Below are 20,538 nucleotides of genomic sequence, written 5' to 3'. Positions count from 1 at the left end.
GCGAGGCCTTTGATGCGCCGGCCTTGCAGGGGCGGCGGCGGCGAGGCACGGGAGGCCTTCCAGCCGCGGCGAGTCCTTTGATGTGCCGGCCTTGCGGCTGCGGCGAGACATGGGAGGCCTTCCAGCGGCGGCGAGGCGCGGGAGGCCTTCCAGCCGCAGCGAGGCCTTTGATGCGCTGGGCTTGCGGCGGCGGCAGCAGCAACAGGAGGCCTTGTGTGAGGCCTGGCTGAGGAGCCCTAGGGCAGCAGGGCCTTTCTGGGCTAGCAGTGGATGCGAGGCTTCAAGGAGTCCTCGCGGCACAGGCGGGAGAAGCGACTCCGAGGCTTCGGGGGGAAGCCGGTGGCTCAGTGAGGCTGGGCGGTGACAGCAGAAGCAGCTGCGATCCTGGCTAGCGGAAGCAGCGTGGGACCCCATTGGGCGGCCAGGCCTTTGCGTGCAGCGGCGGCGATCCCTCATCTTCTCAGGAGAGGCGCAGTAGGGGCAGCGGCGAGGCACGGCAGCGACCCGGGGAGTGGCGCAGCAGGCACTCAGGCCAGGACATTTAAATTTGTTTTTGTGAGCTCTTGCTGGGGGGGTGGCTAGCGCTAAGGGATGATCAAGCGGGTCTCAGGCCCCCACTGCCGACTTTAGCAGAATAGTAGAACAGGTAAAGCTGGGGTGGTGGTAACATAGGTAACGCCTGGGCGGTAACAGCGCAGGTAAAGCCTGGGCAGTAGCAGCACAGGTAAAGCCTGGGCGGTAGCAGCTCAGGTATCCTACCTAAATGTCCCTTGTGTATGCCTCAAGGATGTACCTCGTACCTGTTTGCAGATGCCCAGCAGTGGAACAGAGCTAGGGTTGCCAGGTCGGAACCATCCAAAAACCTGAGAAAATGGGGGTGGGCCCTAGTGACGTCATGGGGCGGGCCCTAGTGACGTCATGGGGCGGGCCCTAGTGACATCATGGGGCTGGCCCTAGTGACATCATGGGGCGGGCCCTAGTGATGTCATGGGGCGGGCCCTAGTGACGTCATGGGGCGGGCCCTAGTGACATCATTAAACATGATACATTGTATCAACCACAGTTGCTTGGAGCATACCATTCAAAAAAAAATTCTCTAGAGATTAAAATAGAAATCTTACCTAAAATAGGGTGTTCCTAGGTCCATCTGAAGTGACAAGGTCATTCTTTCTCACAAGCTTAGGGTGATGCAAAATGGAAATGGACTGCCTTCAAGTTGATCCCAGATAGGGTCTTCATGGTAAGCAGTATTCAGACAGAGGTGGTTTACTATTGCCTTCCTCTGAGTCTGACAGGCAGTGACTGGCCCAAGGTCACCCAGTGAGCTTCATGGCTGTGTGGGGATTCAAACCCTGGTCTGCCAGGTCACAGTTCAATGCCTTTAGGGAACATTTAATCTAGCTTACTTGCTTCTGGCAAGAAGGGTTTACGTGCCCTCAGGCCAGGCCATTATTGGAAGAAAGGAGCTTAGTGTTGCAGAGATGTTAGATGGGAGCACAGATGGATGCCCCTGAAGGCAGCAACTGTAAACATGCTTATTAAGGAACTAAGCCCCATAGAACTCAATAGGACTTACTTCTGAGTAGATATGGTTGCAGCCATGTTAAACAAATTAAACCAGAACTAGCACTAGAAGCTAAAATGATGAAACTGAGGTTATCATACTTTGGACACATAATGAGAAGACATGATTCACTAGAAAAGATAATAATGCTTGGAAAAACAGAAGGGAGTAGAAAAAGAGGAAGGCCAAACAAGAGATGGATTGATTCCATCAAGGAAGCCACAGACCTGAACTTACAAGATCTGAACAGGGTGGTTCATGACAGATGCTCTTGGAGGTCACTGATTCATAGGGTTGCCATAAGTCATAGTCGACTTGGAGGCACATAACAACAACAACAGGCTTCAATCCTAAATACATATAGTAGGTTGTATATGCCCCGCCCTATGGAAACAGTGGGACTTATGAGTAAACATTCATAGGATTGTGCTGTTAAGTATTGAAGTTACAGCTATTTTTGTTAACCTTTTAAACCTCAATCAGCCTTTTTACTTTGAGCTTTTCATTGCATAAATTATTCTAGACATTAACATTTCATAATGAAGTTTTGCTTTGCATATAGCTTACAGATTTCTGGTTAGTCATGCAATAATTCCAGAGTCTTTTAGATATTGAATAAATCTGTTGCTGTGTCTTAATAAGGCAGTACATACAGAATTAATTCTGCTGCAATCAGCGAGGAGCTGGGTTGCACTCATGGTGCGACCACGTTCAGTGAAATCAGTTATAATTTAGGTTGCTGTCCTATGCATATTTAGGACTGGGAATAAATATTGTTAGTGGGTTAGACTTCCGGGTAAACATACATGGAATCAAACTGTTAATTTCATAAAAAAGAAAGCAAAGCTAATTTAAGGGCAGATGTACTGGCTGTTACAGATGCCATATTAAATACCACAGGGACTTTCAAAATAGCCCAGAAGGGCAAATTCCAGCAGACATAGTTTCTCACAACATTACAACCTTCCAGAAATTGTAAACTACTGTTAATTAAAAGGCATATAGGAAGTTGCTTTGCATTAAGCCAGGCCATTGGTCCAACTAGCTGAGTATTGTTTTGCAGGATTTCAGACTGGGGTCTTTCCCAGCCTGACTTGGAGATGCCAGGGCTTGCACCCAGAACGTTTCCTGTTCAAAGCATGTGGTATACCACTGAGCCCTTCCTTCAGGAATTTGCTTTTTTAAATCTGGCAGTGTTATAATGCAGGGTGGGGAAACCTATGGCACCCAGATGTTGGACTACAACTCCATTCATTCCTGACCATTGGCTATGCTTGCTGGGACACACAGGAGTTAGAGCAGCCTTTCCCAACCAGTGTGCCTCCAGATGTTGTTGGACCACAACTCCCATCAGCCTCAGACAGCATTGCCAATGGTCAGGAAAGGTGGAGATTGTGGTCCAACAACATCTGGAGGCACACTGGTTGGGAAAGGCTGAGTTATAACAACATCTGGAGGGCCATGGTTTCCCCAGACCAGCTGTAGTGGCTGGTGGATCTTGAACTGTAGTGTATGTGGCAACTGGATATTTGCAGGATCAGAGCCCTCTGATAATCAGTTTATTGACCCAATGGGAGTTTCCACCCACAGCTCCCATCATGTATCAGCTGACAATTTTAATCAGGTTTGTGGAACCTGTGGCCCACCAGATGTTGCTGAACTACAACTCCCATCATCCCCAGCAAGCATTGTTAATAGCTAGGTAGGGATTATGGGAGTTGTAGTTCAACAACAACTAAAGGGCCACAGGTTCCCCACAGCTGCTTTTAACTAACTAGAGTCATTTATTGATTAGCCAGAAGACAACATGATTCAGATTATGTTGCATTGTGACTGAGCTGGGACACAATGGATCATCTGTAACCATTAGAAACAACAAGCTGACATGACAGCCCTTAACATGACTATATCCTCACTAAACTAACATTACAAAGTTCCCAACAGTTTGTAAGCTGCAGTCATAAACTGTAAAATAGCTGAAACTATGTCAACATCTATGTTCAGCAGGCACTTTGAGATAAAATAATTACAGACTTCCGGGAAGGGTGACTTAGCCTGTGCCTGCTTTTGAGACGGGCTCCTGCCTCAAAAGAAGCTTATTCAGATATATCAGTCAGTTTTTTTTTTTTTTTGACTGATTAAACTTCTCCCGGGTAGGGAGAAACGAAGAGATTAACCTCAAAGCCTATTTTTGTTGGGACGACCAGATCTCATTAATTTATGGGACGAGGTCCAGCCGACGAAGGTGGGACGGATTTTCAACAACAAGCTCTATCTGATAAAGCGAACGTTCATCTTATCTTCTAAGAGAGAACGCACTAACAGGCAAGCACCCTTCTTTCTATATTTTTCTTTTACTTGACTTAAATTGTTGCTGTTTAAAAGAGATTTGCCAGATTGATCGGTTTTTGACATCTCACTGGGGAGCCATAACTTCTCTCTGCTACTCACTAATTAATAGCTTATCTCTGTTTTTGTTGCAAAAAGCTGTCCTGGATTTGCATTCTAAAGATATACACAGAAGAGGGATTTCTATTCCAGATTTTTATTTTGAAGAATATTATATTGTCTGAGACTACTCTCTTTTTGGTCTATTTTATTTTGACGAATCTGTTTCCTGACGACCGTCATTAATTGTTTCGATCCTGGGAACTGCATTTTGTTTACTTAAGCATGGAGAGATAAGGCTGTCTGCTCTGTTTATACTGTGATGTCACCAAGTTTGGAGTATTAACCCAATTGTTGCTGAAATAAGAAGTGGTTTTCCTATATTTTTCTTTTAAAATGGCAATTAAGAAAGTGGCTGAGAATCTGGAAATAACTATGTTTCAGAAAATAATGGATGAGATTGAGATAACGAAACAAAACCTGCGACAGGGTTGTAAGGAGCTGAAAATTGAATTGAGTAAAATGAAGCAGGAGATTAAAGATATAGGGGTCCCTGTGAGAGAGGTGACCCTGGAAGGGGTCCCTGTGAGAGAGGAGACCCCGGAGATTGGAACAAACGTGGAACAGGAAAAAGATTTGGAGTCTATGGACTTTAGAAACAAAATCTATTGTTTGGAGACACAGGAGATTAAAGGGGTCCCTGTGAGAGAGGAGACCCTGGAGACTGGAACAGGGGTCCCTGTGAGAGAGGAGATCCCGGAGATTGGAACAAACGTGGAACAGGAACAAGATTTGGAGTCTATGGACTTTAGAAATAAAATCTATTGTTTGGAACTCAATGTTATCTCTGAAGAAATTAATGAAGATTCTAGAGATAAAGTTATCAATGGCATGGATAATCTTCTGGACTGGAATGATGTGATGGAGCCCAATATAGAGAAAATCTATGGAATTAACTGCAGCCATGTGACAATGGAAAAACTTTCAAGAGATGACCCAGTGTATTTTGAAAAAAAGAACAGAGATATGATTTTACAGCAGTATTTCAGCAACCTATTCAGAATGGATGGCAAGAAAATATTTGGGATAGAGGTAATTCCCATCAGACTCTTACTATATGACTATGGCTTTGACAGCAAGATTATTATGGAATACTGATAATGGAAGATTGGATACTGAAATTACTGGACTTAACAAGACTACTGAAGATGGAAGATGGAAAATGGAACTAATAGGGATAATAGAACAATGGCTACTGAAATTACTGAACCTAACAGATTCTGATGTGATGGATTAATTGAAATGTTTATTTTGACTATGGTTATGACAATAAGATTATCATAATTAGTAATGAGATGGATTAATCGATATGCTTATCTGGAAAAAAAAATTGATAGATATATTTCTTAAAGAATTGAAACCTCTCTTTGACTTTTTGTGGAAAGAATAAAGTAATGTTTATGAGATTTGATGATTAAGTAAGATAACTACTGGAGGAAAGTGATTTTATAATATGACTTAAGAGACAGGATTGTTATATATTATAGACTTATAACTGATTTGATCTTTGACAAATGGGAAGTCAATATTTTACTCTTTATTTTTTATTTTTGTTTTTTTTTTCTTTTTTTCTTTTTGTTTAACTATTTTTGATTTTGTTTTTTGTCTTTGAATGTTTTATGATTTCGTCTTGTATGTTTTATGAAAATCTGAATAAAAATTATTGAAAAAAAAAAAAAAAGAGATAAAATAATTACAGTTGAACCTTCTATATTGTGCAGTAATTTTCAAGAAGTTTCTTTATTTACAAGCTAAAGGAAACATCAGTTCAATACTATGTCGCTCTACAGGTTTGAGTAATACTATACATACACTTCATCCCTGATAATTTCCAACAACTCTTCAGCTTGTGTTTACACATCCTTAGATTTCTGGCAAGCAATCACTTTGTAACCAGCTAGCTTATTTTATGCACAAGTTTAAAAATGTGGTTTCAAGAAACAAGCAGCCAGTTCAGAGTTATTATTTCTTCATGTTCTGTTCTGTGCCTCTTGCAGCCCAGTCCCACATACATTTACTTGGAAGTAAGTGCTGAGTTTAATAGTAATTAAGCTTGTGTGTGCACAGAATTTCAGCCTAAGGACAGAAGGGACTACATATTATTTTAGCAAATGCAGGTTCCCAAACCTGTGGTAGCCAAAATAATGTAAAGTGAAAACAGGGGAGAACTGGCATGTTATTTTACTTTATCTGGAATATTTCTGTTTCACCCCATCCCAGGCTGGTTAACAATGCAAATGTTGGAAAGGAGAGAGGAATCTTTAAACTTACCTCTCACCTGCCAATTCCCCCTCCTCATGGCTCTAGCAGCTCAGTTTACTTTCAGTTATGGAGTCCATAAAGAGTGGGAGCAATGATCCAGGGGGTATTTGTCTGCAATAGCAGAAGGTGTAGTGGGGCTGAATCTGCTCACTCCACAGCTCAGTTGCCTGCCCCCCCTCTCTCTTTCTTTTGGGCCTACCAAGCCTGTTTCCCCGGCGCGATGACTCCCAAGCAGAGGCCTAGCTACCAACAAGCTGGGCCAGCCTCCTCCAACGAGGCCTTCTTGCTCCAGGGGTGGCGGCTACACTTTGCTCACTTCCTGTCTCTCTAGTAGTCCCTCCCTCAATGACAAAGGGTGGGAAGGCGGCCAGTCACTCACGCATGCGTGCCTGAGGGAAACACTGAAAAGCCGGAGATCAACGGCTTCAAACAAACTATGGCCGGAGGCTGGAGACGGCCCCCTTTTGCCGGAGACTCCGGCAGAAAACCGGAGACCTGGCAACCCTAAACAGAGCCAATGCACTTCATGCGCTGGTATTGCTATGATTATTTCACCATTTACAGGGATCCCGGACCCTGGAGAGGGAGGATTGTAGCTCAGTAATAGACCACTTGCTTTGCATGCAGAGGGTCCCCAGGTGCAGCCCTCAGCGCCTCCAGTTAGGGCCAGGAGATACTTCTATTGGGGTCCCCTTCCCATTACAGAAAGCAAAATAGGAATAGACTCCTTTTCTTGATACTGAAGTGTATTTTTAGTTTAAACTAAATGTTACTTTTCAGTTACCAATTACCTAGAGAGGTAATGGGCTATCTGACACTGGGGGCATTCCAGGGGCAGCTGGACAGCCATCTGTGGGGATGCTTTTATTAAGGGATGTACTGAGAAGGCCATTCCACTTCCACACTGTTTTTGCAAACCAGGAAAATTCAGAGAAGGGGTTAGTCAATTAGGGAGAACTTGAGGAGATGAGAGGGGCAAAAATGTGCCTGCACTCCCCCACCCTCCTGCTGCCTGTGGCTGCCACTTGTTTTGCAGAATAACCTGGAAAGATGCTCTGTCATAACGTAGCGGCCATTTGGATGGGAGCAATGCAATGTAATTACAAAGAGCAGAGGCTTTTTTTATATAATTTTTTTTATTCAAATTTTTCAAAAGACAAACAAAACAAAGTCAAACAACAAAAACATAACAATACAACAAAAGAAAAAAAATAGTTGACTTCCGATTTGTTGCAGATCAGCTATAAGTATATAATATATATCAAACCTGTCCCTTAATATATACATACAGGATCACTTTTCTCCATAGGTTATCTTAATTAATCGTCAAATCCCAATATCATCGTTTTATTTTGATCTTTCAACAAAAAGTCTAAGAGAGGCTTCCATTCCTTAAGAAATGTGTCTGTCAATTTTTCTCTAAGTAAGCATGTCAATTTATCCATCTCTACTAAGTCCATTAATTTCAATAGCCATTCTTCCGTTGTTGGTGTTGATTCCATTTTCCACTTTTGTGCATATAATAATCTTGCTGCCGTAATCATATATAATATTATTCTTCCATATTCCTTTTCTATTTGTTTATCCATAAAACCCAATAAAAAAAATTCTGGTTTTGACTGAACATTTATCTTTAGAATTTTTTGCATCTTTTTTTGCAGAGGCTTTTTGAGGAGGGTGGGTGGCAGCTGGAGACAGAAAGGAGGCTGCAGGAGCCAGTAGGGATCCCAGTTAGTGCTGCAACCTCACCTCCAAAACTACCTCAACCCCAAAAATGCAAAGGGAACTGATCCCCTCTTTTTCACTGTTAAGCTTCTCCTCCCCAAATACGTTCTTCAAAACCCAGGTAAAAATATATGAACCTTTCCATCAGTTAAGTCCCATAAACCTCTGTCCTAAGACCCATTTAATCTGTGATATTCTGAGTAAACATACATAGGATTCTGCTGTATGTGTGCAATCACATGCACCCTTCCAGGGGAAGAAGTAACGATACACTCAAGGGGATTTTTTCATAAGTAAGTATGCATAGAATTGGTCCAATTCATATTTCTCTGAGTAAATTATTTAAACATAATGGAATTCTTTTGAGTAATCACGTGCAGGCTGCACATTTGCTTGCATCTTCTCTTTAGCTAGTTTACAAACTGGTCTGTAGATAAGGTGCCCACCTTTTTTACAGGCCTCTAGTCCTGTGCTTTTATGAGTCATTTGATCTGCAGACATTAGAAGATGACATTGCTCAACTCCGTGCCATCTAATAACTGCTGAATACGAACCTGCTATTAAAGGCACAACAACAAGCCAGAAGGATATGTGGGGACAGGGCCCCTCAAGGGAGTGGGAAGCAGCCCCCAGCAGAGGCTGCTCAAGAAAAGTGTCCCTTCCCAGCTACGCTCGAGGGCTATGGACCTTGCTTGCAGACTGCCCAGTTATGGGGAGACTCATTTTATGATGTGTTTTTTCTTTATTATGCGGTTTTCCGGATCCTGTGGACGCACTGGTCCAGAGGACAATTGATGAAGACATACAGTTGGGCAGGGTTATTGGCCCCTTCCCATCATCCCCTACCTATGCTCTGTCAGTGCCCCCCCGTATAGTGCCCAAAGTGGCAGTGGGCAAAGTCTACCTGATTCACCATCCGTCATACAAGTGGGGTCAGTCAGTGATGCCTTATGGGCAAGTGTGGCAGCTAATCTGCCTGCATTGCCGGCTGTTACACACGGTGGATTTTGAGCTGCTGAGTTTTGCCCTTTAAGTCAACTATGCAGCTGAGCATTACCTATGGGCTGCTGTATTCTTGCATGGAGCACTTCAGCCCCTTCTTGGAAGGGACAGTCAGGAGACGAGAGGGCTCAGAAGCAGTGGGGCACTACTTTCATGATTTACAGTTCACGGGTAGGGCAGACTTTGGGTGCATGTTAGCACCTGATGGCACAGTTTATAGCGTAGCTATGAACTGGGGGGTTCCTTTGGCAGCTGGGGAAATGGAGGATCCTGCCCCAGTGTTCACCTTCCAGGGTATTAAGATTGACTTTTGGACCCAGGGCTGCAGGCTGCCCGGGAAAAGCTTGAACTGTTGCAGATCAAGATCCTGGAGTTTTCAGGGGCTGGGGAAGGTGTTTGCTTTCTGCCCTTCAGGTGTTGGGGGCCTTCTACGGTGGGGTTTATGGTGCCATAACAGGGATTTCACAGCCTTACCACAAGTTCAAAGTTTTTGGCTGCCTTATGCGCCAACCTGTGGTGTGGCCCCCTCCTTTCCTGCGGTGTGTCAATGGTGTTTCAGTTAGAGGAAGGACCGACTCTGCTAGTCCCATACCGCATACTGGGAGATGGGGGAGGGGAGTCAGAGATGGCCATATGCCTATCTGCTGCCCCAGCATGCTCACCAGCTATCAGAGGGCAGGAGGGGATTCCTGGGAGTTAGGGGATGGCAGGGGCTATGCAAAGTGTGGCCTATTCCTATGAATCACGTGCTGGAATTCATCACAGATGGTAGGTGTGTAGCTTGTCTGTCAGTGTGTCGCAAGGTGGGCTGGCAGGGGGCCTTTAGGACCATTCAGATGTCTTGGGATATGTCATGTGCTGGCCAGCTGGCTCATGCACACCCCCATACGCCTTACCCTCATCATCCGTGTTCACCTGACCCGCCAGGGATTGTTGATCAGGGAGGTGCCCTGTGACCATCATGCTTCAAAGCTCAGCAGTTGCATGTAGCAGCCCTCACACTTAATTTTGGAGCCTTCCGGTTGGGGGTCGAGGGTGTTTGGGGGCCAGGTCAGACTTCCCTTCGAGCCATCCTGCGGTCCAAGGTTTGTTTCCAGGCAGACCAGGGGTACAAGAGTCACTCCACATTATTTTACCCTCCCCCTGGACTGGACACTTCCCCATGACGGTGTCATAGTGTTTTTGGCCTGAAGCTACAGGCCTGGTTGCCTGATATTCAGGGGGAGGGATCTTCCCTCATAAAGTTTCAGTCTAGTGTCACAGTGCCTGGGAGCAGACCCATGGGGGTTTGAGGGACATGCTGCTCCGGAATTGGGGTTGCCTACCCGGCAGTGGAATTGCCTACCTGGGACGGTCTATTTGGTTTTGGTATATGCAGGTGCACGCCATCGGGAGGTGGAAGTAGGGGGTGCATGGAATACATTCACCCTGGGGTCGAGTCTGAAGGTCCAGGACCCAACTGTTCACGATTGTTTCTGTTTTGGCAGGTTGCTGGATGGGGATGGAGCAGATGCTCAGCCTACTCTGCAGCCATGGCATGATCTCATAGGCTGGCCTTGGGGCCGCAAACGCACATTGGTTCACAGCTGGGCCTCTGATGGTGGGCCACGGTTTGGTGGCTGGGTCGACAGAGTATGCACTGGAATGGTCTCCTACCCATGTTGTTCCAGCAGGGTTCAGGGCGGAAGGTTCTGCAGGTGGTGGTCATTCCCCTGGGTGGGAATTACCTTGGTTACTGAAGGGCAAGACATGTGAGGACATGCAGTTGAGGCCTCGGTAGCCTTGGGTCGTCTGCTGTGGTCAGACATGGAGGGCAAGGCCCTCAGTAGCAGGCATGCGTGGACATGCAGTTCGTGGGGCAACGATGGCATCTTCCTGATGGACCTGCAGAGGGGTCTGCACGAGTTTCTTATCGGGTGTGGGGTAAAGGGAGACTAAGCAGAGGCTTGTCCCCCTTTTGTGGCAAAGAAGTGCGGGAAAAGGTTTAAAGGGAAAGGGCAGCTAGGTGACACCTTTAGGCACCTTTGGGGGCAATTGGCGGTCTGGGGGCCTGCAGCTCAGGGCTATACGGCCTGGGGGGCAGAACATGGGCCACCTTTGGGGCCAACGTGCCTCATCCGCTCGGAGTTTCAGGGCTCCGGGGGGCAGTGATGTGGGTTGGACCCCCTACACATCTTCAGGGTGTGGCCTGAGCTGGGGTCTGGCACAGGGCAGCCCCGGGCTCAGGCAAGGTTTAGTCGCCCTATGACTGCAAGCAGGCTTTGCCTGGATCATCAGAATGCTCCCGCACTTGATTTCCCCTCTGCAGGTTCATTATTCTAATTGATTCCATTTAATAAAGTGGCCCATGATTTAACCCAATGAATGGTGTTTGTGTTTTATTTTGGCAATAGGCCGCAATCTCCAACCCTGCCTTACAAGGTTGTTGTAAGGATTATTGACATTTGATATTCATCATATGATATCAAGAATGATTTTATTTCAAGTCAAGTCAACACACTCATACTGTGGATAAAGGTTGTTTTGTTCATTCTGAAGAACTTACATACTAACAACATCCATAGGCTTCTGTATAACATTAGCTCATCTACTGATGGAGCCGGAGTTGCCCGTTTGTTGCCTTTTGGTATGCTTCTGGATGAATTTTAAGTGCCTGTTGTGGGCCATTTTCTAGCTGATTTGATTTTTTGCTGCTGTCATCTCTCAAAATCTTCCTGAGTTAGGAGGCATGCAAGATCAACTCATAAATGCACTGTAGCTCTTGTAAAGCCTCTGACAATTACTTCCTGTTTTCTTTGTTTCCATAAGGATGACGAATTTGTGGTGTACAGAACTAGTCAGGTCAGAATCAAATATGTGGTCAAGTTCCGCTTTGCCAATGACAAAGTAAAGGAGTTCCAGCCTGTAATTCAGAAAGATGAGGCAAGACCACCTTCCCTAGAGCAGCTGTCACAGCCCGAAGGTGAGAAAAGATTCTTTTGTAAAACTGTGAATATTGGGTCTTTTTCTGTAGCACATTCTGCAGCTGGAGTTCCAGTGACTGAGAGAGAAGCCTAACCAGTCTGCTTGGTAGACATACATCCTCTACCCTAGTGTGGAGCTCTAGAGATACGCCAAGTAAAGACCCGTGAAAGAACATCGGAAGCTGCCTTATACTGCATCAGACCATTGGTCCATTGTCTAAACTGACTGGTGGTGGTTCTCGGGGTCCTAGCCCTATATGGAGATGCTGGGAATTGAACCTGGGGACCTTCTGCATTTAAAGCAGATGCGTTACCACTGAGGTACACCCAGGGTTGTTCCTGTCCTGTTCACAACAAATTCATACATACAGTCACAGATCCCACCATTGAAGCTCTGGTCCTTTCTTATTCCTTTTTTTGGGTGACTAAGTATAAATGACTAAGGGTACGATCCTATCTCTGAGATCTGCTGACTGAATAGCATTTGCAAATGATGCTTCGCCAGCAGAAAGGGAGCTATGTCAGCGGAATGAGATATCTGCCACTAGGACTCCCCCCCCCCAAACACCGACAGAGGACTTTCCTGGCCAAGTCATTGTGGCAGAGTGAAGCCAATTACCTAGGGAGGCGGTGGGCTCTGCAACACTGGAGGCATTCAAGAGGCAGTCGGACAGCCATCTGTCGGGCATGCTTTAACTTGGATTCCTGCATCGAGCAGGAGGTTGGACTTGATGGCCTTTTAGGCCGCTTCCAACTCTACTATTCTATAAGTAGCCGGGAACAAGGCATGGCGTGGGTGGCATGGAAGAGGAGCACTCCTATACCAGTTCCTGCCCCCCCCTTGTTGCATGGACACCCTTCTTGCACATGTCAGGATTCCATGCCAGGATAGGACCTGGCATGAGTAATTCCCCTCTTTTTGATTTCAATAGATAACTCTCTCTCTCGCCCACATGTGTGCGTGCACACACATACACCCTCTTGCTGCATTTGTTCTGTGTTCTCTCCCTCCCAAGCTGGGGATGGTTTGGATGCAGCGGACCTACCAGAGGTAGATCTTGTGGTCAACTGCGGTGTAGTGGCTAGAATGTCAGATTAAAATCTGGAGGCCAGGGTTCAAATCCTCAGTCATGAAGCTCACTGGGTAACCCTGGGCCAGTCGCTGTCTCCCTGCCTAACCTACCTCACAGGGTTATGAGCATAGAACCAGAAGGGGGAGAACCATGTTTGGATGGCACCTTGGAGGAAAGGTGGGATATAAATGTAATAATAAAATAGATAGACAGATAGACACCCAGCCATAGGACTGCTCAGCCCATGGGCCTTTGGTCTTATCTAGCTGGATTTTTAAAAATGTTTTTATTATTTCTTTCTCACGTGCACACATGGGTATGTATATATCTAGTTTCTCTTTATTTTCCTGCTTCTAGGCAGCAGAACTAACTTTTGCTGTTGGGGCCAGGCAAGCTAGCTGTTTTCAGACATTTTTTACACCTTTTTTAATGCTAAAAATTACCATGAAAACAATAACATGGGTTTCCCTTAAAGAAATTATCTTGTCCCCCCTCTTACACATTTATTTAGATTATAAAATGCCAAGCAAAAATCTTCTGAATGATGTGACTGCTGGTCTTCTGGACAGATCTGGAAATCAAGTTCCTCTTAAAGATGTTCATATCAAGGGAAGAATAATAGACTTTGTAGCAGAGGTAAGGCAAGTGGTTTGTATGAATGGAATGCTGAAGATTTTCTTGGGTTGCTTTTTTTGCTTTTTTATTCTTTACAAGGAGAACATGGCATAATTTGAATGTAGACAAATCTTTGCCCCAATTAATCCCATTTTTAATTATTCAAGGAGTTAAGTGTTTTACCATCACTTTCTCAATTTTTTAAATTAAAACTTTGATTTTAAGAACATAAGAAGAGCCTGCTGGATCAGGCAAATGACCCATCTTGTCCAGCATTCTGTTCTCACAGTGGCCAACCAGATTTTCAGGGGGCAATGGGGGCTACACAAAGACATGGAGGGGAGTTGGGATGCATGTGATGATCATTCTTCCACATCTTGTCCAGATCTTTTCTAAAATACTGCTGCAAGAATGGGGGTTGGACAGGAGAGGATTAATGGCTAGAGGTATACTGATGGAGACTGCCTTGATGGTTCCAACAAAGTGTCCTCCTTTTTTTCTTTTTCGAAAGTTCATTTGTTTTAATTGTGTGTCACTTCCTACCCAAAGTCCCAAGTTGCTGAAACGGCTAACAATCAGATTGACTGATTGATGTCAATAGTGGGCCTTCTGAATTGCTAGAAAACAGTGAAAGGGGGATATCTCCTACCCCGCCTCCACTCCTGGCTGGGGATACTATAATCTATGAGGAGAGACTGAAAGAACTAGGTGTGTTTAGCCTTGAGAAGAGAAGACTGAGGGGAGATATGATAGCACTCTTCAAGTACTTGAAAGGTTGTCACACAGAGGAGGGCCAGGATCTCTTCATGATCATCCCAAAGTGCAGGACACGGAATAATGGGCTCAAATTACAGGAAGACAGATTTCAACTGAACATCAGGAAAGGAAACAGACAACGCTTTTGAGTTTGAAGAGAGACTGAGAAAGACACAGGAACTGAGTTTGAGCTCTGTAGGCACCTTTGGGTGCCCGCTCTTTCCCTGGAGATCTGAAATTAGCAGGAATGGACTTTAGCTGCTTGTTGTATTGTTTTAAACTGTGCCTCTTCATATGCTGAACCTGTATATTTGTAAATAAACACAAATATAAGAGAAGATGAAGAGTTCTTAGATAGAACACTTGAACAACAACAGCAAAGAGAAGTAAAGGAGGTGGAAGAACAACAGCATGTTGAAGCGGAAGAGGAGGCTGTTGTGGAGAGCAAGTGGAGTGGAGGAAACTCTGTGGAAAAGGGTGACAGTTAGGAGCAGAAGAGCGAGAAGACATCCATCACTGGTGGAACTACAGAACCGCTTCCAGGCACCTGAGGATGAGGCTAGAGGACAGTCTTCAGGGGAAGAAGTACAGGAGACCCCACATGACAGCGAGCGAAAGGCTGTAGCTCAGTCAAGTAGAGGCAGTGAAACTATGCCCCATGACAAGAAGAAGAGAAGTGTGGTAGTGGTGGGAGACTCTCTACTGCATGGGACTGAAACCCAAGTATGCTGAGAAGATCCATGGACTCGCCAGGTATGCTGCCTCCCTGGAGAACAGATTGGAGATGTGACAGAAGGGTTGCCATCGCTCATAAAGCCCACTGACAGATACCCCTTCTCATCCATGTGGGAACAAATGATACTGCTAAGTGGAGCTACAAAGAAATCACATCAGACTTTGAAACTCTGGGAAGAAAATTCAAGGACTTTGTGGCCCAGATCGTTTTCTCATCCATCCTTCTGGTACTTAGAAGAGGAGTGGAACGGGAAAGAAAAATACTCCAGGTGAATTACTGGCTACGAAGGTGGTGCCAACGCAAGAGATTGGGATTCTGGGACGATGGGCTATGCTTTCTGGAAGGTGGACTGCTGGCAAGTGATGGGTTGCACCTCACAAAGAGTGGGAAGAATGTGTTTGGCCACAGCATGGAGAAACTCATCAGGAGAGCTTTAAAGTAAATCCTAAGAGGGAGAGAGACGTAAACTTGTGGTAATGACTAACAAAGGCTTGTGCACAGTAAGAGGAACTGAGGGAATGGCTCTAATGGGGCCCAGTAATAGTCTTCATAAAAATGTCGGAAGGAAGCCAGGCCGTAAATCACATGGTCTTCGATGACTGTATACTAGTGCTCAGAGTATGAGAAATAAACAGGACGAACCTGAACTCTTAATACAGGAGAGTAAATATGACTTGATAAGCATAACTGAAACTTGATGGGATGACTCCCATGACTGGAATACAGTGACTGAAGGATATAACTTTTTCAAAAAGAACAGAAGGAATAGAAAGGGAGGCGGAGTACTGCTGTATGTTAAAATTATATATCCCTGCACAGAAATATAGAAAGTTGGGCTTGGCAGCTCCACCAAGAGTATCTGGATTAAAATTAATGGGGCAATCAAGGAGAAGATGAGAATGTAACTTTTGAAAAGCAAATTGCCAATGTTTTGAGGAGACATGATGTAGTAATAATGGGGGACTTCAGTTATCCCAATATCTGTGGGGAGGCAAATTCTGCCAAACATGGCCCCTCCAAGAAATTTCTGACTTGTGTTGGAGATTTCCTACAGAAAGTGGAGAAAGCAACCAGAGGATCAGCTATCCTGGACTTGATTCTAACCAATAGAGATGATTTGGTGGATGACTTGTCCAGGGAACTCTGGGGGAAAGTGACCACACCATACTTGACTTCCTGATTTTAACAGAAGCAAAAGCTGAGAGTTGCCATACGCACACCCTAGAAAGCTGATTTTAATAAACTCAGAACAATTGTAAGTACAGTTCCATAGCAAGCAACCCTAATGAGAAAAGGAGTCCAAGATGGGTGGGAGTTTCTAAAAAAGGAAATTCTAAAGGCACAATTACAAACAATTCCATCAAGGAAAAAAGGGGGAAGACAGCAGAAGAAGCCAATGTGGCTTCACAGAAAGTTTAGAGATGAAAACAAAAAAGGACACATATAGGAAGTGGAGGGAAGGCCAGACCACAAAGGAAGAGTACAGACAGGTAGCACGGAATTGCAGGGATGGCATCAGGAAGCCTAAAGCTGAGAATGAGCTGAAGTTAGTGAGAGATGCCAAAAGCAACCATAAAGCTTTCTACATCCATAGTAAAAGACAGAGAAAAGAAATGGTGGCACAGCTACTCAATGAGGATGGCAAAATGATAACAGATGACAAAGAAAAGGCAGAAGTGCTCAATTCCTACTTTGGCTCAGTCTTCTCTCAACAAGGGTCTATGACCCTCCTGGGAAACATGAAATTAAAGGGGCAGGGTTGCAGCTTGAGATTGATAGACAAATGGCCGAGGAATACCTAATCACTTTGAACGAGTTCATATCTCCAGGCCAATGAACTGCATCCTAGAGTATCGAAGGAACTGGCTGAAGAACTCTTGGAATGACTGTTTATTATCTTTGCGAAATCATGGAAGATGGGTGAAGTGCCAGATGACTGGAGGAGGGCTAATGTTGTCCCTATCTTCAAAAAGGGCAAAAAGCAGGAACCACAAACCATTGGGTAACCTCCCTAGTAGACTGTGGGAATACTGTGGACATAATATATCTCGACTTTAGCAAAGCTTTTGACAAAGTGCCCCATGATATTCTGATTAGCAAGCTAGCCAAATGTGGGCTGGATGGAACAACTATCAGGTGGATCCACAGTTGGCTACAGGATCATACTCAAAGAGTGCTTATTCGTGGTTCCTTTTCAAACTGCAGGGAGGTAATGAGTGGGATACTGCAGGGCTCGGCCTGGGCCCAGTGCTTTTCAACATTTTTATTAATGACTTGGATGCGGAAGTGCAGGGACTGCTTATCAAATTTGCAGATGATACAAAATTAGGAGGGATAGCTAATACCTTGGAAGACAGAAACAAAATTCAAAGAGAACTTGATAGGCTGGAGCATTGGGCTGAAAACAACAGAATGAAATTTAACAGGGATAAGTGCAAATGTGAGAAGTATCTTGGGACTGTTGTTGATCACAAGCTGAATATGAGCCAACAGTGTAATGTGTCTGCAAAAAAATGCAAAGGCTATTTTAGGCTGCATTAACAGAAGTATAGTTTCCAAATCACATGAAGTATTGGTTTCCCTCTATTTGGCACGGGTTAGGCCTCATCTTGAGTACTGTGTCCAGTTCTGGACACCACACTTTAAGAAGGATGCAGACAAACTGGAATGAGTTCAGAGGAGGGCAACGAGGATGATCAGGGGACTAGAAACAAAACCCTTTGAGGAGAGACTGAAAGAACTGGGCATGTTTAGTCCTGAGAAGAGGAGACTGAGGGAAGATATTATAGCACTCTTCAAGTATTTCAAAGGTTGTCACACAGAGGAGGGACAGGATCTCTTCTCGATCGTCCCAGAATGCAGGACACGGAATAATGTGCTCAAGTTACAGGAAGCCAGATTTCAAATGAACATCAGGAAAAAACTGTTAGAGCCGTACAACAATGCTACCAATTACCTAGGGAGGTGGTGTGCTCTCCGACACTGGAGGCATTCAAGAGGCAGCTGACAGCCACCTGTCGGGTATGCTTTAATTTGGATTCCTGCATTGAGCAGGGAGTTGGACTCGATGGCCTTATAGGCCCCTTCCATCTCTATGATTCTATGATTCTATGACCTTCCAAAGAGAACCAAACCTGGGTAAGTGCTGCACCCCTGGAATGTCTTAGTACTCAGAGAAGTGGGGCAAGAATAAGTAACTATCTATTGCCACATACATTGGTAGGCTTGCTTTATTTACACATCGGAAATGTGTTTCAGACGGCAATATTTAAAAGGTTAAGCTAAGGAGGGAAGGTGGTTCCATATAAACTGTTTTTCTTGGGAAACCTTGGCTTGGTATTTACCTGGTATCTATCCATAATCAATGCATTTCTTTGTTTCAGGTTGTGGTGTTTCAGGTCTATGACAATCAAGCTAACAGCCCCATTGAAGCGAAATACGTCTTTCCTTTGGATGACACAGCGGCTGTATGTGGATTTGAGGCTTTCATTAAAGGGAAGCATATAATTGGAGAGGTAAGATCGACTTGAAGGCAGATCACCATCATCATACAAGATTGACACGGGCAGGAGGAGGAGGCTCTAGGTTGTCATGGGCCCCTGGCCAAGAGACTTGCACAGGGTCTGTTGTTCCCCAAGCAGCAAAAGCCACTTGATTCACTTTCTCAGTGCTTGCATCCCCCCTGCATTCCTTAATCCACCCTTTTTCACTTCTCCACCAAATGCTGTGAAAGCAGCAGGGAGCATAAACTGGGGAGAACTAGTTTAGTGGGCCCTTCAACCACCCAAGGATCCCAGGTAACTGCCCAACTGTGCCCAATCCTGACAGCAGTCAGGAAGGTAAGAGGGAGGACTGGAGCTTCCAGGATGTGTGTAATTTTTGTTGGTGCAAACTGCCCACCTGCAAAAAAGCAGCATAGGAACGTTCCAGGAGGAAATACTTTGTCCTTCCTCCTTCCATTTAGGAATTAAGTGGTATATCTCTCTCCCCTCTGCCACCCTGTAGAGTCACCTGCTCTATCTCTCTGGCCTTAAAGTGCTTGCTGTCCCTTTAATGCAAGGATGGAAAACTTGCGGCCCTCCAGATGCTTTTGAACTCCAACTCCCATCATCCCTGACGAATAGCTGCATTGGCTGAGGTTGATGGGAGTTGGAGTCCTCCACCATGTGGAAGGCCACGGGTTCCCCATCTCTGCTTTAATGCCATGAAAACAATGTAGCAACTAAGCAAATAGTAAATTACAATGAAGAGCATGCAACAGCTTAGGAACCTGGTTGTCTGTGTTATCCCACCAACAAGTTAGGAGATGTTTCCATACCTCTACTTCCCCACATTTCTGGTCAAGCATGAGTGGAACTGTGGTAAATGAGACTTTTTGAAATAATTTGTTATATAATAAATCATCCTGAGTTCAAACCAATTTCAACAGGTTAAAGAGAAGGAGAAGGCGCACCAAGAATACAGAGAAGCCATCAGTCAAGGACATGGAGCTTACCTGATGGATCAGGATGCACCTGTAGGTGTAGCAAGGAAGTTTATTATGCCTTTATATGAGACCACCATAGATTGGATTCTGTCCCTTCATTTTATGACACCAAACAAGTCTCTGAATTGCGAGCTATACCCAGTATGCGCAAAATGTCCTAAACGTATTTGTATGGAGAGGGTTCTGTGACTTGAGCCCCCTGAACCAAATGCAGTCCGTACCAAGTATCACGTCCACACACACCAATTGTCAAACTGGAGATAAAAGAGGTGTAAGGAAAGTGGCATCTGTAAGAAAGCTACACACATTTTGCTTTTGTCAGTAGCCAGCAATTATTTGTGCTAGCCACACTGAGTCTCGCTCTTCTGTTAATCCTCCCTCCCTAACCCTTTCCCCAGGTCCTGTGCACGTGCCTGAGGAGTGAGGACTTGGGAAAGGAAGGGAAAGATCTTGTGTAGCACTGAGCTTTGGAGCAGACAGAGGCTTCTGCTTGCTCCAAACCTTAGCATGACATGACAAAGCAATTCACAGAAACTTGGGGTAGAGGATCTGTGTGCTGTTGCACGTCCTGGCTGCGGCAAGCTGTACTGCCAGATGGCTAGGGTGCTTGGCCATGGTGAGTTGGGAACAAATCTGTGGAAGACTTCATCTGTGATACCAGAACTTTGTTGGGAGTAAAGCACCAATGCGTGTAACAAGCAACCTGAATCAGTGGGGGGAGATAGACAGAAAGGCAATCTATTATTCCCCGTGCTGATTCCTCCTATAAAGTGTTTGTTGTTTTTGCAGGCTTTGCTTCTCCCTTTCTCTTCCTGTTTTTGTTCTCAGTAGTGGTTCTATGAGTTGAAGCTGCATGGCTACTTTAGTGTGTCTAGCTTTACCTCTTCATAGTAATAAACCTTAAATTT

General features: G+C 45.0%; 1 protein-coding gene across 3 annotated transcripts in view; it reads left to right on the top strand.

Moving 5' to 3' along the window:
• The window catches only part of PARP4 (poly(ADP-ribose) polymerase family member 4), a 118,376-nt gene that overhangs the window by 42,122 nt on the left and 55,716 nt on the right, over positions 1–20,538 (top strand). For all 3 annotated transcript variants that reach the window (XM_061628610.1, XM_061628611.1, XM_061628609.1), the window contains 4 exons: positions 11,810–11,963; positions 13,549–13,673; positions 18,528–18,659; positions 19,574–19,660. In XM_061628610.1, the coding sequence (XP_061484594.1) occupies positions 11,810–11,963; positions 13,549–13,673; positions 18,528–18,659; positions 19,574–19,660 (498 nt within the window). The remainder of the gene's footprint in view (positions 1–11,809; positions 11,964–13,548; positions 13,674–18,527; positions 18,660–19,573; positions 19,661–20,538) is intronic.

Source organism: Rhineura floridana, chromosome 5 (assembly GCF_030035675.1).
Source record: "Rhineura floridana isolate rRhiFlo1 chromosome 5, rRhiFlo1.hap2, whole genome shotgun sequence".
Lineage (NCBI taxonomy): Eukaryota > Metazoa > Chordata > Lepidosauria > Squamata > Rhineuridae > Rhineura > Rhineura floridana.
This window is presented reverse-complemented; position numbering and strand designations above follow the sequence as displayed.